The 24,251-nt window shown below is 35.4% G+C and overlaps 2 protein-coding genes across 3 annotated transcripts in view; one reads left to right on the top strand and one right to left on the bottom strand.

Moving 5' to 3' along the window:
- Nucleotides 1-24,251, bottom strand: part of qin (tudor domain-containing protein qin) — a 613,696-nt gene that overhangs the window by 224,814 nt on the left and 364,631 nt on the right. The gene's annotated exons all lie outside the window — the stretch shown is intronic.
- LOC145662934 (uncharacterized) overlaps nucleotides 1-24,251 on the top strand; it is a 142,266-nt gene that overhangs the window by 55,807 nt on the left and 62,208 nt on the right. The window contains exon 2 of the mRNA XM_081728960.1: nucleotides 21,150-21,359. Within this exon, the coding sequence (XP_081585086.1) occupies nucleotides 21,150-21,359 (210 nt within the window). The remainder of the gene's footprint in view (nucleotides 1-21,149; nucleotides 21,360-24,251) is intronic.

Here is a 24,251-nt window from a genome sequence, read left to right as displayed (position 1 = left end):
AATACACTTCAGAGTATTCAATTGTTTATGATTCTTTACAGTGTAATGAAATGCTCTTTGGTTTCCTATTCCTTAAAAAGTACATTCTAGCGATCTGGTGTTGAAGACATGTTAAACCACCTTCACGACTCCCGTCTCCTTTAGCCTAGCCGGCATATTCGCGGGACGTAAAACTTAAAAAAAAAAAAAAAAATCATTTTCACTTTCACGACTCTTTAAATGAACTTTGACATCATAGGCTTTGACAATGAAGTGCTTAATAATTGAACGTCAGTTACTTAACAGTTACTATTATAACTTAAAATTTCGAAAGTACCGCCATTTAGGTTACATAGAGAAATTATAAAACAATCTTCAATTTTGAAAACCGTGAAAAGGTACGTGTCAAACTCAGCATCTCAAAAGGACCATATAATCTTAGTGTTCAATAAAGCGGGCTACAAGCAAAGTTAAAAAAAAAAAAAAGAGAGACTTAGTTATATTTAAAATGTGAGTAAACACTAAAGTTATATATATATATATATATATATATATATATATATATATATATATATATATATATATATATATATATATATATATATATATAAAACGAGGAAATTCAGATAGATAAATATATGTAGTTTCTTTCCGAACACCAGGGATTCTTTCCCTGCAACTAGCTTTCGATATCTGGAGACACTATTCGTACTAGGAACAGAGGCCACAAAAATAGGCCTATCTGTCAATATGGATCTCGCTTGAGACTTCTTCCTTTCCATAATGTAAAAAGTTGTTCACACTGACACCTATTACCGAACATGGAAATCACGTACAATGCAAATCTGATTCTGGGAACCGTGCAGGCAAGTATTTCATTTGTAGAACTTGGATATAGCCTACTTACTTCACTAAATTTTAGCTTTAGAGCATAGCCGTACTGAGGTCCTATGAATTACATCTTTAAATGAGGCGGCACTGTTTCAACGTTGGTTAATCAAAAGGCAGAAAACAAGGAAAACCCACTTTCGAAGGATCCGACATCGTGGAAGCTTTCTTCGAATTCAGTCTTCAAACACTACAGCTTCTCGGCACAAGTGATTTTACCTGATAATTCATGTTTGTAAAAATTATTTTCTTTTCATATTTTTTTAAATATATTTTTGCTATTTTATGAGTGAACTGAGGGCCACAGAAAAATTAGTTAAGTGCCACATGCGGCCCGCGACTTTGACATGTCTGCTCCAAGTCCATGTACAGGACTTTAAAAATTCATTTCTGTCTGTAATTGCATAATCATCGCACAGAGACCCAGAATGTCACATTGAAGGGAATTGCTCATTTGTAAACTCTAAACCAGCAAGTACTCTAGTGTCACTTCAAGAGATTAAACAAACTGACACTAAAGTTCGCAATTAGCTAATTAATTGCGTACATGCCGTGGCAATAATAGGCATATATATGTATTACAAACCTTGATACGAAGTACCTCTCAAGAGATGACCATACATGTTGTGATGAGTAATTGCTGCTTTGTGAATCAACAATTTGAAGGACGCTGAAGCACTTTCACGTATTAAAGAAAATTTGTCAAGTTTACGGCAAATCTTTGAATCTGTTCCTAACATTGTTGTGTACTTTTTTATTTTCAATAAAAATAATTTGGGTATTTTTTTCCTCTCTCTCTCTCTATAAAAAAAAGTACATCAACCAAGAATTAACCTTTTTCTATATTATAGTCTTGGAAACACTACAGAACATATTTCAATATCAGGCAATATGCGATCTCTCTATGGGGCGTGCGATGGCTCAATGGTAAAGCGCTCACCTCTGGTGCGTTGAGCCCCTTGTCCAACCCCAGTTCTCGCCAAGTGGGTTTTGTGATAGACAAACACTGTGTACACAAGCTTTCTAAGGATTCTTCCCAGTCCCTTCACTTTATCATTTCGTTCATTATCATTATCGTCGTCTCCTTTAGCCTCGGAGCATAATCATGGGAATTTACAGAAAAAAAATACTATGCATCGTTCAGTGGCGGATCCAGGGGGGATCGGGGCGAATGCCCCCCAGAAGAGGAAACTTTTATTTTATATATATAAATAAAACACTCTCAGAGTTTGAAACTGTTAAAAAGTAGTTCTAAGTAGCAGTATGACAACCCACCACCCCTCCATAAGTCGGATCTGAATCCGCCCCTGGCATCGTTGAATATAGACTTGCCAATTGCAAAGAATTGAGAAAATAAGTAGACACTCTCGCTCACTTGCCATAGTTTCAAAATGAATTCACCTTAGCTCAAGTTATGAAGAAACTTTAACCAAGAAATAAGAAGTATGAACATTCCTTCATATACGACTTTGTACTCATCAACACAATAATGAATTATTAAATAAATATCCCATTACAAGTAGGTAAATATTAGATATTGATAAATACACAACAGAAAAAGAAGTACGCATTTCATACCGCATGGGTTTAATTAAAAACGAAAGTGTTTACAACGGAAACGATTTGAAGGTAATTCATTCATCAGGGTAGTTGGGAAACAAGACTACATTGCGCCTCTGGCTTAAAATATATTGTAGAGTTCAGGGTTTATTACAAATGAATTTCCCGTTTTAAAACGTTCCAGACAAGAGTGTTCTAAAATTTATATTTAAGACAATGTTTTAAGTACTCATTTTTCATGTCAACCAGTTTCTTCTTAGCGAGAAACAAAAATTTAGAAGAAAACTTAGTGATGGGCTTTCGATTGGAACACAATCCCTACGTCATTTTAAAAATAGGTTATATCTGGAAGTAAACGTCTTCAGGCCACCCACCAGTAAGCGTTAAAACAAACTCGCCGTTAAAGTCTGCAAAAGCTTCAACATCCCATAGATAACTGTGTGAAAGATTTTGAGCAAATGTGTCTGTTTCTATATAAACCGACTGCAACTGCTGCAGGCCCTGAAACTGACTAACAAAGTGAAGCAACTTACTTTCTATAATTTATGCAATAGGGAACCCAATTGTATTTAGTGATGAAACCTCCTTTCGAATTTCGGGTAGACTGAACAAAAGAAATACTAAAATATTGAAGGTAAGTAGTCCACATGACTACGAGGAACATATGCATAACTTCACCGAAGTAAATTTTGATCTATTAATACATGAGAAAGTTTACGAACGCTTCTTTAAAAATAAGGAGACCACCAAGGGGATTCTATATCTGGATACGTTATAGGCACTGATTCTCCACGGGCTAGAACAGGCTATCTCAAAGTGTCATATTCCAATAGGACGAACATCCATTTTTACAAAGATGTCAGAAGTGAGCTCAATAGGCGAATATCGAAAAGTTAGATTGGCTACGCTGATAGTGCTCTTAGTTGGCCTCCACCTTCACGGGACATTACACCATGTGATTTTCTTTCTGAAGGTTTTTGGTTAAAGATAGATCAGTTTCTCTCTCCAATGATACCTTAAGTCAGCGTTTCCCAACCTTTTTCACCTTGCGGCACACTACGGGTGTAACTTGAATTCTCGCGGCACACTCATAGATATTATTATTTGTAAATATAAAATACCGTGGTATTTTTTTCTGTGATTACTGATCTCCCTCTCACAGAGAAGAAAACTCGGTCTTTCCCCGTGGTAAATCATTATGCTTATTTTTCATTCTAATTCAAAAATAGAAAACAATTTCAATGAAATATTGGACTCAGGTTTTTAAAACTAAGATTTCTTTTTCGAAAACTGTATCCAACCTTTCATAAGAAGAAAGATCACTAAATAACGAACGAACAAACAAATCTCTTTTAGTTTTAAAACACAAATGTAGGTAATTTGTATGCATGTTTGCTTTGTCGAAAGGATTGAATGATATTTTAAAATTTCAAAATAGTCTGCAGCAAATAAAGAAGCAATAATAGTCGTAACAATAATAAGAAATACTTTTTTCAATATTAAAAATGTACAGAAAAGTAACACGGTATGTAACTTAAAGTATTAGATTCATAGTAGAGGTTTATAGTAATGTGAAATACAAATATACATTTTTACTTTGTCTTGCAATTTGATTCCTATAGAATTAATAATTTGTTTCGATTTTATCGCGGCACACCAGCGGCCCATTCACGGCATACCAGTGTGCCGCGGCACACCGGTTGGGAAACGCTGCCTTAAGTAAACTGATTGAAGAATGTTTCTAACTATGAATATATCGACTTTTTGAACTTCATAGGAAACACTACCTGTAGAGAAAGCATACACGAACTATCGCGAGTTCTGGGGGTTCCAATCCCGAGGAGTCACATTCTTACTGGGTTTCCTTAGTGTCAACAGGTAAATGGCGGGATGGTACCTTTCACATAGAATGTGCACAACTAACTGGTCAATTTTGTAGTTTGTTCGTGAACTTTTTAATAAACTCAAAGGCATTCAGTGCGCGCTCCCCACGTGTTACCCTAGTTTGTCTTGAGAGGCATTGTCAGGACAGCAGTTTTGATCCACCTACGAGTTATTTGTAAAGTTATTTCAAATAACTTGGAGTGTGATGCCGTTATTTTGTATTTCTAATATAGGTCAAAAGTATTTATATAAATTGAGTTTACACAAAAGATAAACAGTTGAGTCGTTTTCAGTTTTCACTCAAATTATTCTAAAATATTACGAGTTTGATTACTATCGTTATTATTTTCTCTCTCTCTTTCTTTTGGCCAATATTGCTAAACATATCATCATCATAGCTATTCTGCCATCATTGACAGGGCACTTGCTACAACTGGGAACCTTCGATGTACGGTGGTCCTCAGCTAGTCTCTTCGTCTTGACGCACAAATTTTCTGTTTTAATACCTTCCTTCACTTAGTCTCCTTCGTCCCCTCCCTCTCCATCCTTCCACCATACCCTCTAGCACTTTCCTCATAATACAGTTCCTCCTCAGCCAATGTCTCAATCAGTTCCCCTTCCTTCTCTTAATTACATTTTTCTTTTTTCCCCTACTGCTACTATTTCTAACACCTCATTCGTTTTCCGTTCAACCCAGCTAATGCTTTCCCTGTTTTCCTCCATGCCCACGTTTCAAAAGCTTCTAATTTTTTTCATCGCTTTTGCGTTATGTCCATGTTTCTGCCCCAACAGAGTACATATTGGAGTCAGTAAAACAAAATCTCAATATTTAATAGGAAGTTTGTTTAATACCAAGATCAGCTAATCATAGTTGAAAAGAAAAAAATCTGACGCCTTTAGAGTGTATACATAATTTGGCAATTCATTGCATTTCAGTAATCCGTACCGTCTTGATTTTCTTTCACGCGTCTCAGGGGTAGCCTCTCCAGTTTGGGAACCAGTGGAGTATTGGATTTGTATAAAGATAACGAAACGCTGTGATTTATCTCATAAGTATTGAAGCCTGGGCACTCGTTGCATAAATAAAGGTCATCGCCTATGTTGTACATTATCATCATACTTATAAAGGTAAACTATATTACATTTAGAAACGTGCACTGTATTTCCGTTACTATTGGCGCATTGTAGAATTTATTATCCCTTATATCCAGAGTAAAATTTACCTATGAAAAGCATAAGATTTCTTAAAAGCAACACTTGCAAGACTCTTGTAGGCAAGACCAAGACTGGGTGTGCAAGACTAAGGGCCATATGCATAGTCGACCACGTAGGGGTCCCCTAGACGAACCGTACCTGTGGGCTTCCTCAACCTTCCCCTTGACTGTGCAATGCATAAAGCTTCCAAAGTGATCCCTCAGGTACGGTTAACACTGAGAGCTGATTGGTCTAGTACACCTCGAGCGAGGCTAAAATTTTGTCAAAAAAAAGTTGAAGGTAGAACTCCGAAACTCAATTCTACTATGATAAAGAATTAACATTGAAGCAGCAACTGCATGGATACAACGTATGCTATATCAAAAAAATGAAATAAATGTTCTGAACTTTGTTCTTGCCAAGGCGGAAAAATAATGGTGTAGATTAGGAATACAGTTCTTTTTTTTTTTTTTTTTTTTTTAATTTTCAGATAAAGTCTGTTAACTTGAAAATAGTTATAAAGTGATATAGAAAAGCGGAAAAATATCGGTGTAGATTAGCAATACATTTCTTTTTTAATTTTCAGGTAAAGTCTGTTAACTCGCAAAAAGAAATATGGATATGTAGCTAGAAAACGTGTAAGGCTGTAGCTTTACAATAGAGATCCCACTAGAAATAAATTACATATACATTGTAATTTTTTTGGACAAAATCAACCCATAGTATTTTTGTGAATGTATTTTCTAAACAATTTGCCAGTAAAAGTTAACCTTAGGAGGGCATAAAAGTTATGTCTATAAATACAGTATTTTTGGGGGTATATTCCATGCAAATAGCGTAAACTTCTTATCTACTTATTCCTAGTATTATCATCTAATTGCGTACAATTGCATAAGACATACATACATATAGTGAAAGCCAGACGTCTCAAAACCACGCACCAAACTTTGCAAGCTGCTTATTACAAGCAATTTTTGCATCTACTACGGTTTCATGCCAAGGTGAAGCTGGAGGGCTACAGTCGAAGTCCGTCCGTAGGGAACGGGCGAGTTTGCGATGGTGTGTAAACGAATTAGGGGTTCACTCGAGCAGACACTTACGAAATAGAAAATTTATAGGTAAAATACGATGTGACCCCTACATTTTTCGTGAAGGAATGAAAGAGTAAATATAAGTAATTACCATCAATGGCAGCATATTGAAATGATTTAAGTGATAATGAAAGTATTGTATGTGTAAGTGTGCTCTTCCACTATCCTCGTATATACGTATACCCCCAACGCTGACGCGCCTGCTCCCTATGGAGGCACCCGCTCACTATGACTTGGAGCCGCCTGATGCGCTCTTACCATAACTCAGTTAGGTAGCATTCGTGCTTTTAGCCACATAGCACAAATTGATTCGTATCTTATGTACTGTAGTTTTTATGTTATACGCCCACACTGTATTTATACTGAGCCCTCCTGAAGTTAATCTGCAAGTAGTAATGGAGCTCTTCATATAGACATACTTTGCTAAAAGAAATACAAAGCTCTAACCTAACCTGAAAATGTAAGAAATGTGTAAAAATTGGATAGAACTGTTTACTCGAATAATGATCAAATTAGTATAAAAAATATGCATCTATCTGTAGTAGGTGGTCACTAGAACCTAGTTTTGCATTATAATTGCATAATTATGAGCCATACTTCTTAACATTGTTTCCATAATCACGTGAACCGATGCATACTTTGAGCAATTACAGCGCGTCGATAAACAGGAGTTCGATGATTTCCACTTGTCTTTCCTTATACGCATATCACCAACAGTAATGTGCCTGCTTCCGCGGACAAAATCATGCGTTATCCCTCAAATTGTGCCCAGCTTGGAATCGGAATAAATGCAAACTTATCCTGTGTTGGGCATGGTTTTTCCACTTATTTATTTATAATATATAAGTTTGCAAGCACATTATAAATGTGTACGCAGCTGGTGGTCAGGTAAGAAACCAAGAATGCAGAAGACGTTAGATCATTAGTGAAAAAAAGGGATGTTAGCGCTCCTCAACTTTACCTATGCTAACTGAGAAATGTAGGAAAACACCAACAGGGAGAAGGATGTAAAACACATTAGAATAACATTTTCACGATGAAATATGTGTAACTATTGAGTCAATTTTTCCCATCAGTGATGATTCCAGTTTTTTTTTTTTTTTTTTTTTTTTTTTTTTTTTTTTTTTTCGATTTTAATATTCTGGGGATGAAATGTATTAGTAACGAAAATACTGAGAATTCACATTGAGCACCATAGGCTATGTGGTCCTGAGGGAATGTCATGGTTCTCGGGGAGAAATTTCTCCCCCCCCCCCCGGCCGATCCTTGAAATCACCACTGGACCCCTAGAATCAATTCTGAAGCTAATCTACAATCTAATCTAAAATCTACTTCAGTACCAATACTGTAACAACAAGTATCTCTCGCTTATTTTATTTCAGGTAGAAGTTGTTAGTCCATTCTTTGACCTTGTATTCAATATTTGTACGAGCGGAAGCAAAATATCCTGCAATCTTCTTTCAGGAATTGGTATATATTTTTAAATTGGTTGCCATCAATATGTCATTTATTATCGCTTAATCAGCTCAACGAATTCGGTAAACTCATTAACATACTCAAATATTTTGTCAACACGGAGCATATGCATTTTATACAACAACAGAAACTGCTACGGGCTAGCAAAGGGTGCGTTGAAGCACCCCTAGCCATCTCCTTGACTTACGGGAAGGTTGCGGGCTTGTTTGACCCTGCGGGAGAACTCTGCAACGCAAATTATCACGTGTCCCGTACGTAGCCCCTAAGTAACCCGCAGAATAACTATGCATACGGCCCTAAGACCAAAGGTTCCAGTGTAAGACCAAGACCGGATGTGCAAGACCAACACCACCCGGGTCTTGGTCTTGGTCTTGCATTTGTGTTCATGTGTACGGCATTAGTAACAAAATTGTCTCTTAAAGATTTAACATTTTATCCTGTAATAATGAGAATGAAATAAAGAAAAAAAAAATACCTCACACACTGAGTTACGAAGAAATAGTTTCTTTGTTAATATCTAGGAAGTTGTGCCTAATGCACTTTCTACTTTTACCTGACATACAATTAAAAGAAATTATTTTCGTTTCACGTAACAAGCACAATTTGAACTTCAAGGATACAAATATTACGACAGTGTCCTTCAAACTTTCAATTCGTATTTTCTTTCGTGGTCACGTGCAGCATGACTGCTGCAGGTTAAGAGGTTCCAATCAATATTTTAAACGTTTGAAAGCGGACCTCAATTAGTTTGATTCACTTTTTTGACTACATTCCCGAAGGAAAAAACAATCGAGATAATCGACAGATAAATGCAGTAGAAAGGCAATCATTATTTAAAAAAAAAAATAAATAAATAAATATATATGTTTACTAATCGCAAGTCTTTTTTGTTTTGTTTTTTAGAATTTTATTTTACTTAAATAATAAACTGTTGATATTCACTTGGTATTTAATACTGCGAACTGCTTACACGAAATGTTACAGGAAGATACACGAAATTTTATCTAATTGTTGTTTATCGATATATAGTCTACACTGCGCTCTACAGCAATGTACTCGAACTGACGGTCCGTGGGCCACATTCGGTACTCATTCTGAGATTGTATTCGAGGATAACTTATTACGTTGCTTTCAAAGACTGCATTAGAAACAGCTTCAATTCTATGTGGATGAATAGTTACGTCCCTACTATTGGGCACTATTTCTTTACAGTTAACCCAAATGTTTAATCCTTAACTAATGTGGTGGGTATATGCTACGCAATTGGTGTGGTACGGGTCAAAATGACCCAAACATTTTTTTAAGCTAAACATATTAAAGACCTACAATGTGAAAACATTTTTTAATGTTTATTCGCACTTTTCGCGCCATTTGTGTATATTTATTCAACAGCAAATTACAATAAAATTTTAGGAAAATGCACTAACCCGTACCCCAGTGAAAAATATACATGCAGAGTCTTACTCGTTACAGCGATCTGCCCCGTACCACATTAGTTAAGGGTCAAGGTCTCATGTCATTGTCTCACCATGACACTGATTACTATATTTTGCGAAGTTTCTCTTAAGTCGACTCAATTTATGATCATTACTTCCTTTTACAGTCCCGGAATTTTATCTTAAATGCCGAGGATTCGGTGATTTAGTTTTTCGAGTATGCCTTTCAGGGATGTCAACTTTAACATTCCTTTGTAAGTTAACTAATTTGATATTAATCTATTTCTCAAATTGTTATATTTGATAGAATTTACTCTAAATTTTGTCAACAAAAACATGTTAAGACGATCCTCCGTCTAATGAATGAATGCCATGTAGCAGCATATTTCGTAGCTGAGGTGGTATAGGATTATAAGAGGCTGTTCTAGTTGGAACATCCCCTACGAGATAATTTACTTATGTTTCAGGCGATTGTCTTGCATTGTTCATCTTATGATAAATCTTTTTATTTCTCAATTGTCTGTACTTCGTCCTGCTATAATATCCACATTAGCTTTCTGGTGTAGGCGGACATTACAAAAGCATCAGTCTTGTCACTACTTGGAAAGAATATAGTTGCAACAACATTAGAATACTTACTATTTCTTCTTTTCCTTTTCAAATCAATGGAGAATGAAAAGTTCTTTTCACAATTTGAAACCGGATATTATCTTGAGCAAATATCGTTTTAGCTGTAACTATCTTTCCGTGAGCTTACACGACCTGATTCTAACCTGAAGTCAATTCGACCTCTTTTATTGTGTGTTTGTCTATCTTTAACCAGGTCCATGATGAACAGTACAAATAGGTATGCAGAATGTAGGTTTTATCTACATACTTACACGAGAATTCAACTTAACATTAAGCAATAACAACGCACTTCTGAAATTTTATAACGGTATTCAGTTGGTATAAATATTGAGAACTAGAGAAATCTTACAAAAAGATCAGAATTCTGTATTTTAAAGACTTGGTTTTTACCCTACTGATAATTTTACACCGTTATATTGCATTATTATTATTATTATTATTATTATTATTATTATTATTATTATTATTATTATTATTATTATTATTAGTATCTTGCTTATTATCAGCACCTTGAGGTAGACATAACTACTGAATAAATTGAGTCAATATCAAATTCGCATAATAATTTTACACACATACTCGCCTTTGGTTTACTAGATACTTCGCCCCAGAATCCCCATGATTCCTCTGTCTACGTCCTTGCATCTCATATTTCAGCCTTTGCTTCCGTTTTTCGCACAAGAATGTATTTATGACATTATGCTTTGCGGAAAATTTAAACCTCCTTTTCCTTTACAATATGCACTTCAATCAAAGTGAGATAAAATTCCATGTCGGTCCAAGTGTTAAATGTGTTCAAAAGTTCATTTTAAACGTTCATCCGTTCTCTCGTGTTGATGAAACTGATATCCTCTAAGTTATTTTTATATACTGATTTAAAAAAATAGAAACCATTCCTCTTCTCTTGTTAAAAGCCAAATTTCCGGAAACGTTATGGCATATGCTCATCTTCTTAAACGAGGAGTTTAAGTTTCATGTCACTAATCTAAACGGATTTTGAGATATGGCAATCTTGTTATAACAATTGCAACTCTCACCTTTTTCTTCCCGCCTTTTTTGTTCCCCATAAAGGAAAACATCATAAAACGCTGAAAGGCGTCTTTATTTGATTTAAAGTAAAAGACAAAATTCCAATTGTCATGTCTCTAACCTTAAGAGATTCATAGACATGGGCATCTTCTTATAATAATTGTAATCCCAATCCTTTTCTCTTCTTACTCATTTTCTACCCTTCTAGGTCAATTATCAAAAGTGAGAAATTCAAACACTAAATTTCATGTTTAACCTTCAGAGATTCCGAGATACGGACATTTTAAGATAATACCTGGCACCCATCCAAACTAGCTTGTCGAATTTCGAGATCCTTAATTAATGATACATCATAAATCGTATTTCCTATCAAAATTTTAAATTTCATCCTTAACCGGTTTGGCTTGGGTGTTGATCAGTCTGTCACTCACTCAGGACTTATTCTATTATCTCTCTATATAGAGATAATAGTCCCTCATCAAACTTTGGATGAGATCTCCTCGAACCTCTCGACTAATACATTAAAGCTATTCAAAACTCCAATATGAATTCATTTGAACTTATTTACTTAATCAAAACACGAAGACTTCTCAAAATGGAAATTTCTGCTCACGGAAAAGTTTACGCTAGAATTCATCGTTACACTATGCCACGTTGGTTATATGCCACAATATTTTCCCCACCAATACTGATAACATGCTACAGTCATTTTCCTATTTTGCTGGTTTGATAGCATTAATGACAATGAAAAGAACTGAAATTATTATTGTATCAGTCACAACGTTTATTCACTTTTCCCTCTGCCTTTAAACGTACAACTTAATGATTCAGATTATTATTTTTATGAACAGAACGATTATGAAGTGGAACCAGCTGGAGGACGAATTAATAGCACAAATCGTAACGTAACACGTACTCTATATTTTGTCAGTATTCTCAATTCACTAATCGAAACGTTACATTCTTCCAATATTATATAGATAAAGGATTTTCACAGTATATGTTTCGGATTACAAAATTTCATAGCTTGAGGTAGTTGTGATGCCAATTTGATAGATTTATTGGGAAAGAAACATGTGATTCATCAAAAAAGAAATTAATTTCACACTTTACACTCACTTTGTATAATAATTTGAACCAAAGTTGTACCTCTTTCTAAACAAAGATATTTCTATCTTACTTTCATGTATTTAATTGGTTATTAGCAATACAACCTTCGAGTTCTTGCAAGTGACAATGCTAAAGAAACGATAATAGAAGAATAATAAAGAAACGAAGAATTTTGTGATAATATTCGAGAGATCTACTCTAGAGTGTGTGCTAGCAAAAATTCTTCCATTTAAAGTAGGCTTTAGAACTAGAATAAAGTTCAGACAGATCTTTACTTAAAAAATATATAACACTTGTTTTATTTTCTCTGAAACATCCACTCACAGTGGGACCACGATGATTCGAAGCTGAAGCAAATAGATAAAAATTCGATTTATCAAGTTTTTCGAGTAATCACGGTTCGAGTTGCCAAGGTGACCACGACAAAAATTCGATACACCGAGGTCCCGTGTTCCTCATGGAAAGTGACTATATAACTTGTATAACTCAAAGTTTTTATTCATTCAATCTCTATAACTCGAAGTTGTGAAAGTTCCTTAAATCAAATAAGATGACTAGTAAAAATAAAATACTAGACGTAAGTAAAACACAATCACAGTACACATTAGCAACAATACCAGAACTAGCAACAACGACAATTACGTAAAAGCATAGAGCTGTAGCTTCGAGTTATCGAGGTCACATCAAGAGAAATTCGACTTATAGAGGTAAATTTCGACTCGTAGAGGTTCGGAGACTCGAAAGTTTGAGTACAGAGATTTTAGCTATGACCATGAAAACCTTTAAATTTGGCTTATCAAAGTTGTAATTTTTAAACATTTGACTTACAGAGACTATTTTAACATTGAGTGTTAGGAGTGTTTAACGAAATGTGAAAAAAAAATCGATTTATCAAGATCCAACTTAAAGAAATAATATGGATCTATTATTTCTCTCTTGTGGATGGCGAAAGTTTCTATCTTTTCTCGTCAAAAGTGTCGAATAAAGGTCTCGAGCCAGTACTGTACCACTCTTTCATCTACGTTCCCTACGCATAGCTGCAATCGAAGCACATCTGCAAAAACTCCATTCCCTTACAATAAAACGATAAGCTACAACAAAAGTTAGGTGAAATACTGTATCATTTGGTTTATGCATTTGTATATTAAAAATAAATCAAGGTATAAACGTACTTGAAATTTAAATTGCAAAGTATGATACAAACAGAAAAGTAACATAATAACATCATTTTAAAAACACCCTTTGTCCCCTCTCTTTGAAATTTTAGCAAGTACAACCACCAATCCGTCACGATACAAAATCAAATAAATCCTCAATTCGCTTCAGTCATTGAGAACTGACCACTGACAATGACACAAGCTACAAATTACGTCCTCTCTTTCTTGGTTTAAAGTTTGTCTTTTCTCTCTTCCATTACATTCCGTTCTTTATGAGATACTCAATCTGCAGATGGCCTCGCTTTCTCGCATTCACAAAAGATAGCTTTATCTTGCAAGAAACAGAGTTCAAATGTTCTCACAAGTCTTGCGAAATTACTTATTAAACCAGCTGTTGCAACGGAAAAAAAACATTAGTACGTCACAAACAGTAGAACAAAATGTACACAAATCTACAGAAAAAGAATGAGATAAAAAAAACTACTGGAAATTCACAAGGAAAATGAAAATATTTGGAGAAAGCTGGCGAAAGGACATCACTTTGTATGGTAAGAGATGAAGAGTATTAAGCATTCATCTCTAAGTACAATAATAACTATACACCATCCTTTCTGTAAATTGGATAAAATGTTAGAAAAAATGATTAAAACCGTAAGTACACAAATACAATAGCTGATAAAATTTCAACAACAATTTAGAGGTGCACTCTTCACAATAAGCTTAAAAAAAGAAAATATTATCATACAACAAGTGAATTAATTCAGGATCTTTCGAATCTCTAAAATCTTTATAAACAGAAAGGAGAAATATAACAACTCAAAGTGCACACCACATAGCAATTTAAAAAAAAAAAGTAGTCTTACTTATTAAATATCCGCTACAAAACCAGGCGAACAAGTAGCGAAGTGAGTGAAGATGAAAACCAAACTATCAACTAACACAGCCACAACCTTATGTAGGTTCGACCGCTAATGGATTTAAATTTGCTAAATATTTTTTCTCGCAATTTTTCATAGTTCAAAGATTATTCAAATCTGAATAAAAATAACAAAAATAAATTTTGCATTGTAGTTTTCTTAATGCATATAATTAACTGAGCAAGATATAATATTAGGTAGTTTTTTGCGCACGAGATAGTTCCAAATCTCAGAGTCAGCGGGTCAGGCATAACGTCACTTGAGAGCTGACAGTTGAAGCTAGTAAATGTGAAAAAAAAAGTTGAATTTTTATAATCAGATGTAAGGAATTGTGCTGCAAAAGTGAGTTAACTTTCCGCAAAACTGCACTATATTTTACAATTTACTTTCGATAAAGGCACAAATGCCGCGTAGGTCAGTCAAGCAATGTTCTGTTTCTATTGGCAATATACGCTATTAAAAGCAATAGACAAAACATGGTTTATTCGCTTTCGTTCAGAGAAGTTCGATGTCGAAGATGCTCCTTGCAGTGAGCGATCAATCACAGCAAAAGGTAACCAATCATAGGTAAGCAACAGCATTAAACTATTTGGAGAAGCTACCTACAAAAAAGAAGCTCGACATTTCGGTGTCACATAATCAGACTCACAAACATTTACTCGATCGAGTTTCTATCTGCGAATCTGTACTGAAACGTGACGAAATCGAGTTGTTTCTGAAGCAATTGATCACGCGTAATGAAAAGTGGATAACCTATGACGAAAGTGTGCGAAAAAGATCGTGATCGAGGCAAGAGGAGTTCACATTGACGCCCATGAAGGACACTATGAATCATGAGCTGCTGTCGCCAGGCTGAATGATAGACTCGGACCTGTTCTGTCGACAACTAGCGCTAGTATTCAGATGTACTATATCTATCTATACATCATTATTATTTTACTAGACATACACGGTTCCGAGTGACAATCGCTTTAACGCTCGGCGCGACCTGTCGCTGATGATTTTCATCCAACCACTGTTTCTCTTTGTTGGCCGTGTCGCAAGCGACAGTGCCCCACATGACGCCTACAAAACTTATTGCAAAACCATATCAACACTTTCTCACTTTTGACTCGTTCGTATCACATCACTGAGTGAGTATGCCCTTTTCAGAAATCAGAGAAGACAGCCATTGTACATCATCATCGTACACTCAGTTCACTGCACACTATCGTTTTATTGCTTTTTACATGGTACAGTGTTTGGCCTAACACACCACCACCAACAGCGCAACGCTGCTGTCGAAGCCTCACTACTCGGAGGTATTTCCAACTCTGTCCAAGTCTGTTATTTTGATAATCACCTCGTATATACTGATTCGAAGTTTGGAACGCAAGAAATCAGTTTGAATGTTTCGTATTATATAAAAATTTCGATAACTGGTGTATACAAGCTCATTTAAAAATGCACTGATGGGCGTCGTTCAAATTATAAGGCATTCTGTCAAGACTCCAGCAGGAACGACGTTCGAAGTAGTGCAATAGTAGGATTTGATCACAGAAAACGAAACAATTAAGTTTTAAGAAAAGAAAAAGAGGGAGAGAAGCGCAAGACCTGGATGTAGACTTATTCTTATGGATGAAATTATTGCTTCCACACCTCGCTCTTTATTGTTAATAAATGCACTACATACCGGTTCTTTAGTAACTTCAAAACGTTATATAGCCACTCGATGTTATCTCCAAATAAACTTGCCTGAATTAATTTTTGACAAAATTGAAACGACCAAGGAAAACTTAATATTCAAAGTGAATCTACCCTAATTAATTTTGAACGGCAAGATCGAGTGATATTACAAATGAATTTCATAGCGCGCGAAGACAAATTGCTGGAGCATAAAACCATCACAAATTTCATGTTATACAAATGCAATAAAATTATTTTCATGCAAATTGATTTATGTGCTCATCATACGTATATCTAGAGAACTTTTAGCACCGAGCGTATGACTGAACCATGAGTTTAACATGGAATCTGAATCATATGCTTTAATTCAGGGCAGGGGGCGCGGTGGCTGTGGTAGAGCGTTCACCTCCGGTGCTTGGGGTCCCTGGTTCGATCCCAGCTCGCGCCGTGTGGACTTTGTGGTGGACAAACACCGTGCTCGTGGGTGCGTTTCCTCCAACTTTCTTCATTTCACAATTTCGTTCATTACTCATCATCACCGTCTACTTTAGTCTAACCGGCATAATCGTGGGACGTAAAACTTAAAGGTTTCATTTCATTTCATTTTTAATTCAGGGCACTGAACTGGATAGGTAAAGGGAATTGTGCCGTTTCAAATTATAAAGACTTTGACAAATAACTTGACTGACTTAACAGTCGGACAGTCGTTAGACATATATTTCAGCATAATTACTATTTCTAGGCTGTGTCCGGAATACAGTTTCACGACAGCTAAAACAAAATGCTGAAATTATTCTAACCCAGATTATGTTTTGTGTATAATGACGTCTTCAAAAACTACGCAAAAAAAAAAAAAAAACCTAACACCTTATTACAGCTTTAAGTTATCTATATATCGAAGGAAATGTGTCAGTCAATATATCGCCGGAAGATGCACGAAAAAATAATAGTTTCCACCGGTTTGTTTTAAAATCAAAACAATCAGGCCTCTGAATTTATTTTTCAATGGTTGTGATGACAATGAAAAAACCACTTTCCCTTCCGATCCAATTCATGTTTCGCTACTAGATATACTGAAATTAATACATTATGGACAATAATACAAACAGTACTGTCTACAATCTTCACGTTACACCATTGATCTGATTTTCAACCTACGGATCGTGGTCTTCATATCAGATAGGGATAAAGAGCTCAAGGCCATAATAATAATATTAACTGTATTGCATTTAGTATCATGTAAACTCCTGAAAGAAACTGCTTGTTAAGACGTAGTGATATATTACCAGTATATATATATATATATGAAATAAGAAAATTTTATCATAAAACTTAATATTAAATTTGTGTTTTCGACGGATTTAGGAAATAACTAACCACACACACACACACACACATTATATATATATATATATATATATATATATATATATATATATATATATATATATATATATATATATATATATATATACTATGTGATCACAAGTATCCGGACACCTGACTGAAAATGACAAGTTCGTAGCGCCCTCCATCGGTACTGCCGGAATTTAATATGGTGTTGGCCCACCCTTAGCCTTGATGGTAGCTTCCACTCTCGCAGGCATACTTTCAATCAGGTGCTGGAAGGTTTCTTGGGGAATGGCAGCCCATTCCTCACGGAGTGCTGAACTGAGGAGAGGTATCGATGTAGGTCTGTGAGGCCTGGCACGAAGTCGACGTTCCAAAACATTCTAAAGGTGTTCTATAGGATTCAAGTCAGGACTCTGTGCAGGCCAGTCTATTACAGGGATGTTATGGTCGTGTAACCACTCCGCCACAGGCCGTGCAGTACGAACAGCTGCTCGATCGTGTTGAAAAATGCAATCGCCATTCCCAAATTGCTCTTCAACAGTGGGAAGTAAGAAGGTGCTTAAAACGTCAATGTATGCCTGCGCTGTGAGAGTGCCACGAAAAACAACAAGGGGTGCAAGCCCCTCCAAGAAAAACTCAACCATACCATAACACCACCACCTCTAAATTTTACTGTTGACACTACACACGCTGACAGATTACGCTCACCAGGCTTTTGCCATACCCACACCCTGTCATCGATCGCCACATTGTGTTCCGTGATTTGTCACTCCACACAACGTTTTTCTACTGTTCAATCGTCCAATGTTTACGCTCCTTACACCAAGCAAGGCGTCGTTTGGCATTTACCTGCGTGATGAGTGGCTTATGAGCAGCCGCTAGACCATGAAATCCAAGTTTTCTCACCTCACGCCTAACTGTCATTGTACCTGGAGTGGATGCTGATGCAGTTTGGAATTCCTATGTGATGATCCGGATAGTTGTCTGCCTATTACACTTTACGACCCTCTTCAACTGTCGGCGCTCTCTGTCAGTCAACAGACGAGGTCGGCCTGTACGCTTTTGTGCTATACGTGTCCCTTCACGTTTCCACTTCACTATCATATCAGACACAGTGGGCCTAGGGATGTTTAGGAGTGTGGAAATCTTGCGTACAGACTTCTGACACAAGTGACACCCAATCACCTGACCACGTTCGAAGTCCGTGAATTCCGCGGAGCGCCCCATTCTGCATTCTCACGATGTCTAATGACTACTGAGGTCGCTGATAATGAGCACCTGGCAGCACAATGCACCTATTATGAAAAATGTATGTTTTTGGGGGTGTCCGGATATTTTTGATCTTATAGTATATTATATATATATATGAATGATTATATTTTGTTTTTCATTAAACAATTTAACTGTACGTGTCGTGAAATATTATCATTCCGAGTGGAGTGTAACTTTGAAAAGATTAAGAATCACTGTGACAGATTATAGACAAATAAACTAAAAGTTACCCATTATTGCAATTTTAACATCCTTTACACTTTATCATTGGAACTCCCCTTATCAATTATATTGGTTGGATTTGCGCTTTCTAGTTGCTTTAAGGGTCTGCTGTTCGTTCTATGTAAATTGAAACTATGTATAACACAAAAATACAATTTGTTTAAAGCAAAAGCTTATATTATTAATAATAATAATATGAGTTATGGTTTCGACAACAAAACACTGCATTCAACAGATTTCATTTATGTTTTATGTATGCGGACTATAAGCTTTTGTGAACCGAGAATTTCAACGCAAGGCATTTTCAGTATCTAAGCGATTCTCCTGAGAATGGCAAATAAAGTTTATATTTTTATTAATTCAGCAGTAATTTGTATGATCTAAGAACAAAACAAGTTACAGAAAGGCAAATTGCGTTTCACTTATTAGGATCACGCACTAAGATTTGTGTGTGTTGTTGATATGTACGTCCCTCTGTTACCCTTGAATGAAAACTATTTATTTTTTATTTATATTTTTGCTCGGTCGAGCTTATTAATGGTGTCAAACCGTTAACATCTTAACAGGTAACAGCGATTTTAACGATGATTATCTATAGTTCATATCCCAGACTTGTAGACAAAATGTGATTTCTGTTAATCGCAATACAGGTGGACCGATTATCTGATCCAAGATCGTTAATATCTTAACGGTAACGGCAACTTTAACGGTTCCATACGTGTACTCTAAGCTAATTTTTTATTTATTTATTATTTTGCAGTAGACATCTGCAGTCACTACCTCAGATGAGTTCGCTAATTGATTCAATCCTTTAAAGTTTTAATGGGTAATGGGGATTTTAACGGTGGCTATCTATATCCGATCTATATATTAAAATGCTAGGTGTGTGTTTGTTTGTGGTAAAAAAAAAAGTTTATATCGTCGGCGGCAATTCAAAACCTGCTATGTGCATTTTGCAGGAGAAGCGAAAAACAGTATCCTGGTTAGATTTTTCGCTTTATAAAAGTGATGTTATAAGTAATATTTGATGCTGCACGTAACTGGTACCTTCTCAAGTTACTTGAAAAGGTATCAAGTTACGTGCAGCATCAAATATTACTTATAACATCACTTTTATAAAGCCAAAAAGCTAACCAGGATACTGTTTTTCGCTTCTCCTGCAAAATGCACATAGCAGGTTTTGAATTGCCGCCGACGATATGTTTGTGGCCAAGCCTTTCGACACTGAGATCTCGGGAACCACAGGATCTAGAAAGATGCCGTTTTCAGTGATTGATTGCAAATTTTCTGTAGACTGTACAGTTCTAATTGAATATTTAGGGAAAAAAACACGGCCGTTATTGCTTTATTACATTTTTCTAGGCGTACACTGGAAGTGTTGAATTTTTTTAAAAAAAGCATCGTATCCTCCGCGTTATACATTCCAACACAACACAGTTGTATATCTCTCAGCCGTTTGTTTCATGGCCACATGGTAATGAAAAACAAACGATAACCATTTCTCGAGTATAAGATGAATCTTTGTTGTTTGGAGTGTTTTGTCCAATGAACACCATAATAACTAACATTATAATTAATTCTGTGTAATGTATTTGCTTATTAGATACTGCATGCAAGAAGGAAGAAACAACTGATTATACATGAATTAGAAACTCCAACCGGAATTAGGCTCAAATCTTGCAAACGGTGTGAGATATTGAAAAAATAATCGAAAAAATCCCCCCCTTTATGGTAGCGCCTGCATCAAGACCGTCTTTTACTTGTGTCTGTAAAAAGACATGTACAGATGTTGTGAGGAATAACAACGAGATTCATGCTCATATATGAATGATGCACCGTGTAGAAAGCGCAGGTTCAGCTAGTAAATATAAACCAAATTTTGGGTTCATTTTTGTAATAGATAGATAGAACGATTATTTTGGCTGAGTTTGTTACTGAAATCAGTCTGTTAACGTCTTAACGAATAACAGTGACGTTCTATATTCAATACATGCACCCTTCGCATGATCCTCTTTATTCTCTGTACTAGTTTGCTTTAACGACTTTTTCTTTTTAAAAAATCATACATACTTATCCGGATAAAGAAACAGTATAATCAATTATGTTGAGCGTATCACGTACACTGCCTCCGAAGGACAATCTGAATTTACACAACATGTGTCACTTTTCTGTACTTTTATAACCATTTTAGGTATTGTTTGATAAAATGTACTGTATTTTATAGCATATCTATTTGAAAAGGAATTTCGCTGTGCGACCATTAAAATTATTACTGATTTTTGTCAGGGCCACCAGTCCACTGTGCAGAGGAAGGTTACTCAGTGAAAAAAGCACGTGCTCCAGCTGCTGACATCAATCCAAATCCTGACCAGAATTTGGAGATCAGAGACGAGCAATGGGAAGGATCTACCACCAGCAGTAACACACTCAACGTCCCACCAGGATTTCTCAGTCCTTCGGTTATGGAATATTTAGAACTTGGAAAGTCTATACCAGGTAAATGAGACTTGAATACTCTTAACTCAGTGTGTCATTTCTGTCTTAGAATGTCGCCTGAAATGTGCATTTTATAATTAGACTCAAGAAATATTTAATACGCTTATTATATACAATTCTATTAAATATATGATTGTACAAGTATCGTAAGCAGTTCACAGACCAGTTGATAAAATAAAATTTAAAGATCTGTCCGACAATGGGGAAAAATTCAATTCCATAAATAAATACCAGAGTTCAAAAATCTTTCATATTTTCATGAATATACATATACACAAGTACATTTAACAATTTACGGAATATATTTTGAGTTTTATGTCAGCACTGTTATGCCGGGAATATATTTTGTATATAATGATTAGAAATAAATTTACTGCTATTTATATTACAGAAAGGTTCATTTTATTAATTTCCAAACTCCGCTATGCTTATACATTAAAATTATTGGCTATAAAACAACACTATTAGTCCGTTTATCTGCGTTTGTTTATGAATGAATGAATGTATTTTTTTTCATTAAACAATTTAACTGTACGTGTCGTGAAGTATTATCATTCCGAGTGGAGTGTAACTTTGAGAAGATTAAGAATCACTGTGATAGACTATAGACAAATAAACTAAAAGTTACCCATTATTGCAATTTTAACATCCTTTACACTTTATCATTGGAACTCCCTTTACCAATTATATTGGTTGGATTTGCGCTTTCTAGTTGCATTAAGGGTCTGCTGTTCGTTCTATGTAAATTGAAACTATGTATAACTTAACACAAAAGTACAATTCGACCAAAACAAAAGCTTATATTATTATTAATAATAATATGAGTTATGGTTTCTATGGCAGCGGAAAATCGGCATTGAGATAGATATTTTTTTTTTTTTTTAAATATGAATTCAGCATTCCAATAATTTTAAGGTCTACATCGTGGAAACAAACTTTTAAAAAAAAAATACCGAGTCGTTTTGTTTTATTCAATAAATATTGCGGTATATCGTACCGAGATGTTTTAAATTATTACATGCTTCAACACGACTAGTATTGTAAACATATTACCAGGTTTTCGAAACAAGCTGGGAAGTGTACCTTCTGTTTAATTATCATGAGTATATTATCACACAATTTAATTTTTGTTTTAGTTGGGTTGAAGTTCAGCGTCTCCTTTAGCGTCGAAGCTATATGAGATGCGAATCTACAGTTTTTGATCGAATCGAACCCAGGACCACATGCACCACATATGCGCGCGCTAGCTACTAAACCGGCGAGAGGCTTATTTTTAATTGTAGAACAGCCCAACTATAAAGCACATTTTGATGAAGCAACACTCACAAGACTACAAAGAAAACAGTTCGTGCTATCTCAAGACATAATTGAGCAGCAATTCACTGACGTACGCGCGATTATTAAAACATTATTTTTAGTCGTTGACTTCCTTACGGCAAATTCTTTCGTTAAACTATTACCTCTCTTATTTGATTTCGAAAGATGCAATGGATGAGTACGATAGTTATGTAATTGTTGGAAAATGTCCATATTCCTTTTGAAGTACATCGATGCTGTTGTACTACCAATAAACTGTTGTTGTATTCAATAAAAGAACACACACATACACATAGGATGTTTGATTGGGCTGAACTTGACGCTAAGCATAATTCTCTCAATGAAAAACAAGGGAAGTCACCGAAAAGTTTCAGTGAAAGTCTGAATGACGATTAAACTTACGCTGCTGGCAACCGTCTGGTAAAGAAAAATGACTTGCGCTCACTACGTAAAGTGTGAAAAATGTTTACCTGATTATGTCACTGTAGTTTCACTAGTTATATATAACCCTGGGTGTGGCGAATTATTTCTTTTAAAGCATTGTTTTTCGCCTCTATGTAAGTAGAAATGTTCTGGCATTGGATACAGTCCTCGTACACAAAATACGGCAAAACATGTACAATTTAGATTATGAAATACTGCGTATTTGTCACATTATTTCGTCTATATATCTACAGACTAACATGTAACCTCAACCAATACTATTAAATGGTGTTGCTTGAAGAACGTGAAGTGACTTCAGAATATGTTTGTTAATTCCATGTGTAAAAGCGAAGACAAATCGCAATGTCACAGGAATACCAGTCCTCAAAGGCAAAATAATAATTCAGTTTTTGGTCGGACCTGAGTTTGTGCGCTGTCGTTACTTCTAGGAATATGCTCGTTTCAATAGAAGGATAACTCTAGTCCTAATTTTACTAGTTCCCGATCAAAGCAAACAAACCGATGTCTGAAATGAAACCAGTTATTAGTAAAGAAAATACGCTAACTTAATTCCAACCAAAATGTAAATCAGCATAATTTAACTCCGACCAAAAACACGTTTATATTTTATAGATAATACTGTATTTGAAAACATGATTTGCTCTAATTCAAAATTATGAATCCTTAACCCACTGAGCAATGTATACACTTTACTACTACACAAGTACACATTTTACTGTAGGTATTTTTAGTACATTTACTGATGTGGAATAAAGTTTTTCTTATGTAAGTGTATCTAAACATTATGATCAAAACAAACAATAATGAAGGTTACAGATAGTGTTACATATATATCTACAAAACATCTGTAACCTTCACTAGTTACTTAAATGAGCATATAGTACAACAAAAAGTGAACGGGAAAACCTTTACAATAATGGAGTCTGTAACTTAAATGTTATTTATAAACATTTAATAGCAGCTGTGCCCTGTACGCAACTGCTCATTTTACCACTATTTTGTTGACAACACATTTCACATATGTCGCCTACTTGACAAATATAAATTCAAAACAATGGTTTCTCATAAACAGATGGTGACAATTCTATCTACTGCTCACTTCTATTACGACCAGGCCCGTGTTGGCCAACC

Source organism: Thermobia domestica, chromosome 10 (assembly GCF_964235325.1).
Source record: "Thermobia domestica chromosome 10, izTheDome1.hap1.1, whole genome shotgun sequence".
NCBI lineage: Eukaryota > Metazoa > Arthropoda > Insecta > Zygentoma > Lepismatidae > Thermobia > Thermobia domestica.
Note: the sequence above shows the minus strand (reverse complement) of the source record. Positions and strands in the feature narration are given on the sequence as shown.